General features: G+C 39.8%; 3 protein-coding genes across 5 annotated transcripts in view; 2 read left to right on the top strand and 1 right to left on the bottom strand.

Annotated features, from left to right (window-relative positions):
* LOC109471873 (eukaryotic translation initiation factor 3 subunit J-like) overlaps positions 1-2,650 on the top strand; it is a 4,875-nt gene extending 2,225 nt beyond the window's left edge. For both annotated transcript variants that reach the window (XM_019771289.1, XM_019771288.1), the window contains exons 6-8: positions 856-1,020; positions 1,389-1,462; positions 1,893-2,650. In XM_019771289.1, coding sequence (XP_019626848.1) covers positions 856-1,020; positions 1,389-1,462; positions 1,893-2,006 — 353 coding nt within the window. In that variant the 3' untranslated portion in view covers positions 2,007-2,650. The remainder of the gene's footprint in view (positions 1-855; positions 1,021-1,388; positions 1,463-1,892) is intronic.
* Positions 2,651-3,305: 655 nt separating this feature from the next.
* LOC109471874 (MIP18 family protein FAM96A-like) lies at positions 3,306-6,565 on the bottom strand. The gene is made up of 5 exons (XM_019771291.1): positions 6,362-6,565; positions 5,518-5,682; positions 5,293-5,342; positions 5,023-5,068; positions 3,306-4,759 (listed from the first exon to the last, which is right to left on the bottom strand). The coding sequence occupies exons 1-5, from the start codon at positions 6,519-6,521 to the stop codon at positions 4,662-4,664; spliced, it is 519 nt and encodes a 172-aa protein (XP_019626850.1). The 5' UTR covers positions 6,522-6,565; the 3' UTR covers positions 3,306-4,661.
* A 1,890-nt stretch (positions 6,566-8,455) lies between these two features.
* The window catches only part of LOC109472001, a 5,496-nt gene continuing 2,941 nt past the window's right edge, over positions 8,456-11,010 (top strand). Inside the window, exons 1-3 of one of the 2 annotated variants that reach the window (XM_019771570.1) lie at positions 8,456-8,669; positions 9,364-9,575; positions 9,880-10,117. In XM_019771570.1, coding sequence (XP_019627129.1) covers positions 9,373-9,575; positions 9,880-10,066 — 390 coding nt within the window. In that variant the 5' untranslated portion in view covers positions 8,456-8,669; positions 9,364-9,372 and the 3' untranslated portion in view covers positions 10,067-10,117. The remainder of the gene's footprint in view (positions 8,670-9,363; positions 9,576-9,879; positions 10,118-11,010) is intronic. The other variant, XM_019771571.1, reaches the window with a different exon arrangement.

The raw sequence follows: 11,010 nt of genomic DNA, 5'->3' as shown, positions 1-11,010 counted from the left end.
AGGATTTATAAATTCTGCACGAACTTCATTTGATTTATGAGAAAGTTGCTAGAAATACTGGTAATAAAACATGGTTAAAATTTTCTTATGTCATTATTTTAGAGGAAATGTGGGAGTATTAGTGAGGAGAGTTGATAACATACCATAACACACTTTTCATAAAACTAGCAAAAGTAACAAAGCAAACTTATTCTGGTAAAATAAGAGATATGCAAGTCTGCATGTGTCGTATTCTGAAGCCTGCTATCTTGGCTATGCTAGCTGGGACAAGGCATTTATGAAGCATTATTCCAGCCTTTTCTAGACTTGCCTTCCATCAGTCTGACACAGATAATTCTGAAAGAAAATTCTGTCTGATTTACATTCATAGCCAAACCAATTTTGGTGTCAATGGCAGTAATAAGTTTATTATTGTTTTATAACAATTGGGTTGGTAGAATATTCTAGCAATTTCATGTGCTAGTGGGTATGAAAGTCTTCTATAGGTATGAAAGAGGGGAAGCTTAAATCTGTACAGACTCATAAAAAACCCATACTACTTCTATGTGTGTGGCAACATGTTGAAGAGGAAACAGTTATGGATGAAATGGTAAGTTCTAACAATGTCTAAGACAAAACTGTCTGCAAAAAAAATCCAGATTTGTCTACCTCATTACTTATAACAAAGTTCTTTTCTATTGGCCAGGATTTTCCTCCATAACAGACCCTCATCATCATGTTGGGCTGTTAGTCCAGACTAAATCTACTTCTCCATGACCCTCAGCTGGGATTTCTAGTTCCTCATCTAAATGAAATGTTTCGTAAAAAAGAAAGGAAAACAATTAAGCCTCACAAGCTTTACTTGTGCTCACTTAGGAGTGACCAGTGAAACGGGCGGAAAGATTGACAGAATGCACCCCCAGACAAGAGAAGACTTTGAGGAGTTCCAGAAAGCGCTGGTAGAGAAAGTGTGCCAGTATCAAGGGTCCATTCACTTTGTCACCTTTCTGGAGGAATTATTCAGGGACTGCTGTTTAGGATGTGAGTTACTCTTATTTTTGTTTATGTATATGTGACACTGATTTTAATCTACTGAATATAGTTTTGTGTTAGTTCAAAATTTTGGCTAGGTAGAATGCTATTTCTTAGTGGTATCCACTTGTATTATTGTGTTTTTATCAAATGTACTAAATTTGAAGGTAAGGATATTTTGAACTGTGTGACTGTGAGGACTTTATTTCATTGTAATGTATACTTAATGTTGCATTAGCCACTTGTAACATGTCAGTTTAGTGAAATATTTGGAACCTGGATCTACTGCCCACATACAACTGTTGATCTATTGCACTTAACCTCATCCTCCTTTGAATAGAGAAGGTTCTAACCTCAGTTTGTCTTTACCATCTCAGTGGAGGCTGATGATGTCAGGAGGTTAGGAACTACCCTCACTGTTCTTTCCAATGAAAAGGCAAAAGCTGCAAAGGTAAGAGGCATCATTACTGCAAAGTAAGACCTAGGGTAGCCTGGGTGCCATCCTCTGTAGTTTCTGCTGGCTCCTAAAGTCTGGCCAACGACATTAGGAGCCAGCAAAAACTAGAGGATGGCACCCAGGCTAATAATCATAAGAGTCAAACTAATTTGCAATTTTTGGTTGCTCTGTAATTGCCGTCAGGTATAAAGGGGGCCTAAAAGAGAATGTATGTGCCAATGTTATGCACTTGTTAGTTTATATTAGAAGTCAAATACTGTTTTCATGACAGAAGAAGTCATTTCCTGTTGTCAGGTTTTTCAGTCTAATCTGTAAAAGGCCTTTATTTTGCTACTGTTAAAAGTTTTTTTTAAGATGGATACATGAGCCGACCCTTAAAGCACTTTGATTGCTTAAAAGTTTCTGTTTTCTATCCTGTCTATAGGCAGCAAAAGGAGGGAAGAAGGGAAAGAAGCAGGCAGCAAGCATGAAGGCAGTCAAGAAGGTGGATCTGGAAGACTACAGCACTTATGGAGATGAATATGACGACTTTATTTAGCCCCACGCCCACCTATAGCTAGGGAATGAGAGTTAGGAATAGTAACGGAGTTATGAAGGACTAATATTGCAAATGAATATTTTCTGATATGGAATATGAAGGCTGCTCCCTGCTGTAGAGACAAGAATAATTAAGAAATTTCTCACTTTTCATCCAAACAAATTGAGTCTTCCAATCTGTAAACATTTTAGACAGACTTCTATTTCTTTGCAAATGCAAAGCTACTGTGTAAATGTTATGTGTGGATATTTATGGTTTTTGTCATCATTTGGTATAAAGGGAAATGAGGTCTGGAGAATAATTAGCATCTTAAGTGGCTTTAGAATTAACATGTATTACTATATTTAACACAAGTACAGAAATTATGTTTCTGTGATCTTTGAGCTTGTTGCTTGTCTTTATTATGCTAAAATTAAGGGGGTTCATTTTTAAAAGACAAAACTATGACAGTAATTATGGCAAAGTCATGTGTTCCCATGGTTTTGTGGTATAGTTAACTCATGTTTAGTCAGAGATATCTTGATTTCAGACTTGAAAAGAATTTGTGAAGATTTACCACATTTGTGCAAAATTATTGGTGTACACTTAAGTTTTACATGGAATGGCTTTTCATCACTGAGCATTACAATGATTTTGTCTCTTGATGCCACCTGTTACTGTAGCCTTATATGTCCAAATTCAGATTGTCTTTGCAGGGTGCAGTCTTCAGGGTAGGATAGTTTGGTGAAAATTTGAGAACTTGTAAGGAGCCTGTCTTGTACTTGATCGCTCTGACAAAAATGCCTCCACTCCTGAGGTGTAGCCAAAAAAAGCTAAGTTATGCTCAATATTCACTATGCAGTCCATACTCTTGAAGGTGTTACAACCTATCCTAAACTTTGCAATCAAACCTAGAGAAAAACTAGTCAACCTTTGATATTTGATTCATGCCACGTTATGGGGTGACATACATGTAGATATAGACGTATCAAATGTGTGTTTAAAAGAAGATGAAGAGAACCTTTTCTTGCTTGAGAGTCTGTCTGTAATTCTAACCTTTTCTTAGCTGGTGACGAAGTAACCAATACAAACTTGATGCCAAAAGGCAGTGGTGGGAAACTTCTGTAGTAATGATATAGTATTTTCCCAGGACAGCTGGGTAGATGCTTTCCATGTACAAGTAGCCACATTGACTTACTTGACTTATGTCGAGTCCTGGTGTCCCTGGCCTCGAGACAAAATGGCTGGCCAACACTCCCTATCTTCCATCACTTGACCCAAGTAGTCCACCTCCAGGCCAGTGTCTCTCCTTAGGCCACATTACTAGTAGTAATGTCTTATTTAATCATTTGAGAAATTGTAAATTGGGACAAAATTGTAGACAATGAAAGAATTGCTTGTTTTTCTACACTCTGCACAATGTCAATGAAAAATTTAGGGATCTTGCTTTTTTTTGTAAAACGGCATGCTGTCCACATACATGTACAATAAGCCAGACCATGGTTAAAATGTGCATGCGCTTGGTCAAAGATCAAGGTCCCTAACAGTTCTTGTCTAGACCGTATTAGATACATGCTCAGATGTGTTATATGTCCCAGGGGCCTTCAACTTTGACATATTACATGTACCCAGAATGCATCGTGCTGCACATGTGCAAGTCAAACCGTGACCCGGCTTATTGTCCAACATGCCTGTGTGCCATGCAGTCAACCAGTGTGAGAAGTTACCAACCCTTCACTGTGTGGGAGTGATCTTTCACTGACTATCAGAGGTGCCATCAGTAATATGTGCATCCACATCTTGCTAAGTCATGGGGAATTAAAAGTTGCCATCAAAAAAAGAACTGCCTTTTGTCCTTGTTACAATGCATGTCAAAGTAATGGAACACCATGGATGAAATTGTACCTTTGACAGATTTTCAGACCAAGTTAGTTTATTTATGATACTGCCAAAAGCGAATGTTTACATGTTTAAACATTTAACTCTTCTACATGTATAATACTATGGAATCCTTATCTTACAATAATAAAACCAATGAAAGATTCCACTGTACATGTATATCAAATGAGAAACCACTTTATAGTGTTACTGTGTAGGTAAAAATGCGTATCAACATTACTTGGTTGGAACAAATGGAAAGTACCTTAAAACAACACTACTAAATATACTGCTCTGCTTGTGATAAAAAGCACTATTGCACCTAGCCACCATGCCTGCAACCATGAGCAACAAGTATAAGCTGATTAACAGTTTGAACTGCAAATATGCAAGGTCAAAGGCCCCACCTGTAACTTGTAAACTGTTCTGTCTGATACCATGTCCAGCCCTCTGTTTTGTTAATGTCTCCTGGCTTTCAACTTTGACTTCTACCCACATAGCATCATGCTGCACATGTGCAGATGAAACCCTGAAACTGCTTCTTGACACATTTATGTAGACTCACCAAGTACTACTGTAGTAATTTTGTTACTTTCTATTTTATAATAATTTCTGAAACGTCTGTATAATTTTCCTTTGTACAATGTATGTCACATTTATTGGGCTCTCTTCAGCATTTTTCTGTCCCTGGATTGAATTTTGCTGCTCAGGATGGATATTCAGTACTTAACATTTGGCAAACATTCTTCAAAGTTTTCAGCTGTAGAGAGCCCTGACAAAAATACCCTGAATAACAGTCTACTCTGGATCCTGTACACATCTTTTAACAACTGCCCTGAGATCGGGGTTCTCCATTGCTGCTGCTATCCTCTCTTTGTCATTTATCTGCTTGTTGACTGAAAGAGGAAGTAAGACATTAAGTTTCCAGGGTCAAACCTTCATTGGCAACTAATGTCCTTAGTAGTATTTACCTGAATTTGGAGTTTTAGTCATTATTAACAAATTGGTATTTTATTGTAGCCAGTGCTTTTCAGATCCAGGTTGCCAATACTAGCTATAATAAGTGATAGTGACGAAACAAAGTGCAAACAGTATTTAAACCTGAAAAATTTGTTGTGGTCAACTACAACTCTCAGTTGAAGCTGATAAATGTACTTACTTTCTGGGCCTGTGGAGTGTGTTCCCTCTTTAACAGTGATATCCAGCTAGCATGAAGTAGAAAGAAAAGGCTGTTACTATCTTGATATAGCATTCAAAGACATTTTATTTGAATCAAACAAAATATAAAACTATTGCAGTGTTATAAAAGTGGTTTAAACATGTTTCATATCTAATATGCAATTTACACTGCAAGTACAATGACAGGTATTGAATGAAAACAAAATGTAGCAAATTTACCTGGGTAGTATCACAAAAATAGAATTGTTACCTTGTAGTGTTGTGGCAGATTGTTCTCCAGTTTTACTCTGAGGCAAAGACCTATGGAAGAATAACCATTGTTGCCTTGATTAAATCAATCTAACATTAACAAATAAGATTTGTGAACTCTAGAATACAAAGACAGATAAGATGGTCATCTGTGTTGGTGGATGAACCAACCACACACTTATAACCATCTTTCCACCTGACCAAGATGACTAGACTAGAGGTTCACCTATGAGAGTAGCCAATGAGCAGTGAGGTACAGTAGGTGTGAACTCTATGCTGATGTGGAACTTGCCCTCCCCCCACGGCTCCACCTGGACTCCACTCTGGTACACCACATCCAGCTCCTCCAGTGTGTTGTCCTTCTCTGGGTCACGAATGTCTCTGATCAGGTCTGAATTGCAAAAAAAAAAAGGAATACTGTAAATTTATCTATTTTTGATGGAATTAGTGATGGGTAAGTAGGTAAGTAGGTTTCATGTTTGTGGTTGAAACAATACTGTAGTATAGTAGTTACTGTATACAATGTAAATGCATATTTGTGGTGTGATGATGTCACTGTGAGAGCAACCTTTATAGCTCCATGGTGAAAGGTCACTGTGAAAATAAAGCCACTCCATTTCAACAACATACAGAGTACTTAGTAACAACATCAACATGCAGTTACATTTTTGCACACCTACATTAAATCCCCACAACCAAGTGACAATCTAACGTTTCTCTCAGGTACTTTGCCCAGCTCTGAATAAAGCTTTACGGTAGAACACAGATTCACAGACTTGATTAGTGCATGGCAGCTCAATAAAATACTAATCAGTCCCGGTCAATCAGTCCCTCAGAAATTTTCATTCGTTTGCCATACATGTATGTCGGTTCTCTTGGTCTGACTACCACTGCGGCCGGCACATTTGTAAGTAGCCGTGGCGACTCTTGATTCGGGCTTACATTGCATTACCCTCAGCAATAATGCAATGTAAGCCCGAATCAAGAGTCGCCACGGCTAATTTGTAAGCTGCTATAAAGGTTACGAACATGATGAAGCTATGAAAGACGACGACCCTCCCACATCTTACCGTACACAATATCAGACAAGTCGTCTAATTCCTGTCGCAGTACGGCATCCTTAGACATTCTAAGGACACATAAGTTGATATTGTATGTTTCGGGTCTGGTTATAGTGGAGAATATGGGCCGGTTGAAGGAAAAACGACAAAAACTTGCGAGGTCAACCATCTTCTCTTCGAAACTGCGTTGCCATTTTCATGACCTTTGACACAGTCCCACCATGCATTGCTAAAAAACAAACTTTCCTGACTGTTAGGCCACAGCAAGTAAATTTTATGGATGGCATCTGGCGGGCCAATAAACAAGATCCCTACATTTTCAAATTTTTACTTTATAAACCTTGTCAAACAAGAAATGATACCTAATTTGCGCCAAGAACATTATCCTTGATTGCGTTAAAGTAAGTTAACTGCCAAATATTACAACATTCATTTGTCACTGAAACAACTTTTCAATCATTGTGCAAATGGTTTCGATTCAGTGGGAACATCATAAAAGGAATGAAATACATCATTGCATCAAAGTAAACATTAAATCAGAGCCTTGCCTTGTCTCCTCTTTTCATATTTATCTGCCATCCACGTTCTGGCATGGCAACAGATCTAGACATATTTGCCCATTTTTGGCATGTTGACCACTGTCAGAGGGCAAAAAAAAATTCTTGTTTTTTTTCGACATCAGACGAAAATTAATGCGCTCGCGTGCAGATCCAAAAAATTACTTGCTGTGGCTTTAGATACTAGTACAAAGAACCACCCTGCTTATTTTTACAAGACCACTTATAGGTTGTATGTTTTATGAATGTTTAGGCAGTTTATACTTTAGAAACTGTTGTTTCTCAGACCAATGTTTGTTTTTAAATGTGACAAGAATTAGCCTCAGCCTGGTTGGTATCCAGTCTTACGTGATTGGGGCTGTTGGGGTGCTCAGGCAGACTGTGTCTTCGGGGCCCTAATAGCTTCCCCCGCCCAGTACAACAACAGGCCGACCCGTTACAGATGGCATGCTTGGGGATTTGATTGCTAAGATTACATAATCACTAAAAATCCAGGCTCCCTATTGGCTGAGGGGACCTAGCAGTGCTCTAACTAATCATTAGAGCACTGCTAGGTCCCCTCAGCCAATAGGGATCCTGGATTTTTAGTGATTATATCCACATAGTAGCATACTTGTGAGTTAGTGCACCTCTCTCCCTTGGGGTAGAGGTGCACTAACTAACCAGCCACCCTCTTCTCAGCCAACCAGTGAGCTGGAATTGGTCCCTCTCTAGGGACAGAGGTGCTCTAACTAACCGAATAAATTACACTATGTTGGACCCGCCCATTGTTATTTCCATGGAAACAACAACTGGCCAATGGCAGTGTCCAGCTTTCTGCCCTGGGGAATCAGAGGAGACTGACCGGCTCATCACCACACATGGTTTGACTCTTCTTGGAGTTGTTTGGCTGTCCATCTGGGCTGATTAACGACCTAGCGGTCGTTAATCAGCCCAGATGGACAACCAAACAACTCCTCGAAACAAGACAAAAAGTGACACTAAACAAAGATTTATAAAGCAAAATCAAGTTCTAGTGGATGGAGTTGATCAACTTCGGGGACCTAGAAGTGCTCTAAGTTAGATAGAGCACGGTTTGAGGCTGAATACTCGGATTTAGAACTGCCCGCCCAACCTCGGGGATTTCATGTCACCCTCGGCCTCCGGCCTCGGGAGACATGAAATCCCCTTGGTGGGCGGGGCAGTTCTAAATCCTCATAGTCAGCCTCAAACCGTGCTCTATCTATTACATCTCTCGTGGAATACCCACCGGGAAATCTAGCTGAGGTGGGCGGGGAAGAGCAGGGAAGAGCTCCCCGAGGAAACCTGCCCCTACCACGTAAGACTGGATACCAGGCTAGACAGGAAGTTTTAACCCGGAGGGAGTTTCGCGGTCGCTCCCTCCAAAAAAATAAACGCCGCCGGCGCACAAGTCTGCACAAGGCAGTAACTTGCGAAAAATTCAACGTTTTTATGACCATGGGAGAGGAGAAACCAGTGACTAGTTCTGCCTAGTAATCACTTGTGAATGAAAATCTATAAATTTCCTGTCTAGCCTGGTATCCAGTCTTACGTGGTAGGGGCAGGTTTCCTCGGGGCTGCAGGAGCTGCTAGCCCCGCCCAACAAGCAACAGAAAACAACGGTGACCTTTGACCCGACACGCGGAATTTTCGCGCCAAATACTAGTCCCTCAGACAGACCGACTGTAGTCGAGACCGAGCCTGCCAAACCCTTGACGTTTTACTTGACATTCAGTGAATGCATCAGTGCAGCTAGTCAGGTATGTGTGATCTTTATACATATATGATACTGGAAAGACCAGCGTCAATGAATCTGTTGTAGGTAAAGTTTCATAATTTGTTTATTCCTAACGTTACTGGTAACGTTAACTACATGTATATCTACTAAATGGGTCTTAAATGTGGGGCGATAACATTACATTTTCACGGGCCACTCTTCGTAACGTTTACAGTCTATCCATGTTTCTCCAATTTGTGTGGTTCAGAGGAAACTGAAACCCTCAACAATTGTCTTGCAGTAGTTTCTTCCTCAAGTTTCTGGTTTCATGATTTGGCGTTCAGAGAGTTCAAGACAAATTAGCAAGAACACAACATGACTAGACAGGGTAGAATTACAGCCCCGCCCCTTTTGTGTTGTTGACCTTCAACATTCCAACAGAGGTATAGAGGTGTGCCTTTTGTGAACAAATCGTTTTGTGGTAAGTAACGAAGGTCAGGAAGAGGGCAGGATTTGGTTGCAATGATCAATATTTGTGTTGTGCTTGACACAGACATCAAGTCAGGCACTTAACAGCACTTTATCTTCATAGGCTTGTTTACACAAAAGGGTGATATCCCTGGGGCAGTTCAAAACGTTAACGGGGGCGGGTGCAAAGAGAACTTTGGAAGGCCATCGTTGATGACTATTTTGCCTGCTTCATTTCACAACGGAACCGACTCTGTTTCCCTGCCCAGGCTCTGACCATGCTGGACATCATCCTGGCCACCGTGGCTGCCCAGTTTATCGGGTTCCTGTGGTATAACCCCAACACCTTTGGGAACATGTGGTTCCAGCTGACCTATCCACCCTACAGGAAACACGAGTTTGGGAAGTACCCGAACTCCGTCTGCTATGGATCAGCCTTTGCCTCGGCCCTGAGTGTGGCCCTGCTCTTGTCATATGTGCTGTGAGTTCAACATAATTTCCCTTTTTGCAACACCTGTGGGAAAGAGTGAAATATTTTGAAATGAACCCTTTCATATATGCATAAGTTAATTTATATGGTCACTAAACTTTTGCATTTCTGTCAGTTTAATACTGTTCTTCCTTCACTTCTTCCAGGTCCAGTTTTTAAAACATATTCTTGTGGAGATATTTGAACTAAATTGATTATGCCTTTAAGTCTATAACTGTTATACTGTGTCACTGAAGACTGTTGAGATTCAGTATACATGTATTCATATCACAGATTTCTGTTCTTCCTTCTCCAGACCATACCTGGGTGCCACAACCCTGGGGGCATCAGTGCGCTCTGCCCTGCTCCTGTCTGCGCTCACAACAGCTGTGGAGCTGCCACATCTCACCTTTGGTGCCCAGGAGATCGGCATGTTTGCCATAGAAAAAGGCCACAACACCGCAGTCATGGTTGTGCAGGCTATTGTCCTCTTCCTGGTTTAGAGGTCAAAATCCTACTAGCCCTTAGAGCTTTTTAAACGAGTAAAGTTTAAGGTTCCTTCTTGAATCTTGATGTAATGAGAAATACTCTTTTACCTTACAAAATATGTAGCTCCCTTGCTATATGCCCTTGTTTTATCTGTTGTTCAGCAAGAAATGCAAAGACAACCATATAAAGTAAAACACAGCATTGTCTTGGAGTCATCACACAGAGTTTTATGTACAACCATGGCTCCCTTCTACTAGTACGTCTATGGTACAACTTCCATGCATCATACAGTATGTACATATGGGGTTGCATAGAACACTTTTTAGTGATGCAGTGATAGCAGCAAGGCTGTAACTAGTACAATGAGTATACATGTATAATCTATATCTATATCATACATAAATGCTATATTATAAATTACAATTTGTTAAAATAATTTGTACAATTATCAGTTCATTTATTTCTGTGTCACATCAGGTCCTAATGAGTAAATCTGTATCTATCATATCAAGGACATTATACATCTGTGTATAATGTCCTTGATCATATCAAGATTGTTTATGATTGTAACAAGCAGTGAGGTAACTAAAAACAAGCCTGTTTTAGAATGGTCTATGATGCGATGAATACAGGCTTAATAAAAACAGAACTGAACAGTGCTATTTCTGTGCTACAATAAAAAATATACATATATAAGCTCCATTTATATGCTAAAGTACATTTTCAATGCCAACATAGGCACTTGGGTAACATATTGCAGTATATACATGGTGGGTTTCTTTTACGTTTAAAACAATTTTACAATGACATGTAGCTGATTTTCTAAGAATGGTTCTTGTTGCAACATCAGGGGTAATAGTTATGTATATGTATCACATTATATACAATATACCAGGATAGTGAGTGTGAGTGTGAGTGATACAAGCATTACCAAATTAAATGCTCTTTTATCTAGCAT

The sequence above is a fragment of the Branchiostoma belcheri genome, unplaced genomic scaffold (assembly GCF_001625305.1).
Source record: "Branchiostoma belcheri isolate BF01 breed outbred unplaced genomic scaffold, Haploidv18h27 scaffold26, whole genome shotgun sequence".
Taxonomy (NCBI): Eukaryota; Metazoa; Chordata; class Leptocardii; order Amphioxiformes; family Branchiostomatidae; genus Branchiostoma; species Branchiostoma belcheri.
The sequence above is the reverse complement of the archived record's forward strand: the minus strand, read 5'-3'. Positions and strand labels throughout refer to the sequence as shown.

What these genes read in the sequence shown, in the direction of transcription:
- LOC109471874 (XM_019771291.1), bottom strand. Translation starts at nt 6,521, where the DNA reads ATGGTTGACCTCGCAAGTTTTTGTCGTTTTTCCTTCAACCGGCCCATA. An exon ending in CTTGTCTGATATTGTGTACG is followed by an intron (nt 5,683 to 6,361) that starts GTAAGATGTGGG and finishes TTTGCAATTCAG; the next exon opens with ACCTGATCAGAGACATTCGT. An exon ending in ACACTCCACAGGCCCAGAAA is followed by an intron (nt 4,760 to 5,022) that starts GTAAGTACATTT and finishes TTCCTCTTTCAG; the next exon opens with TCAACAAGCAGATAAATGAC.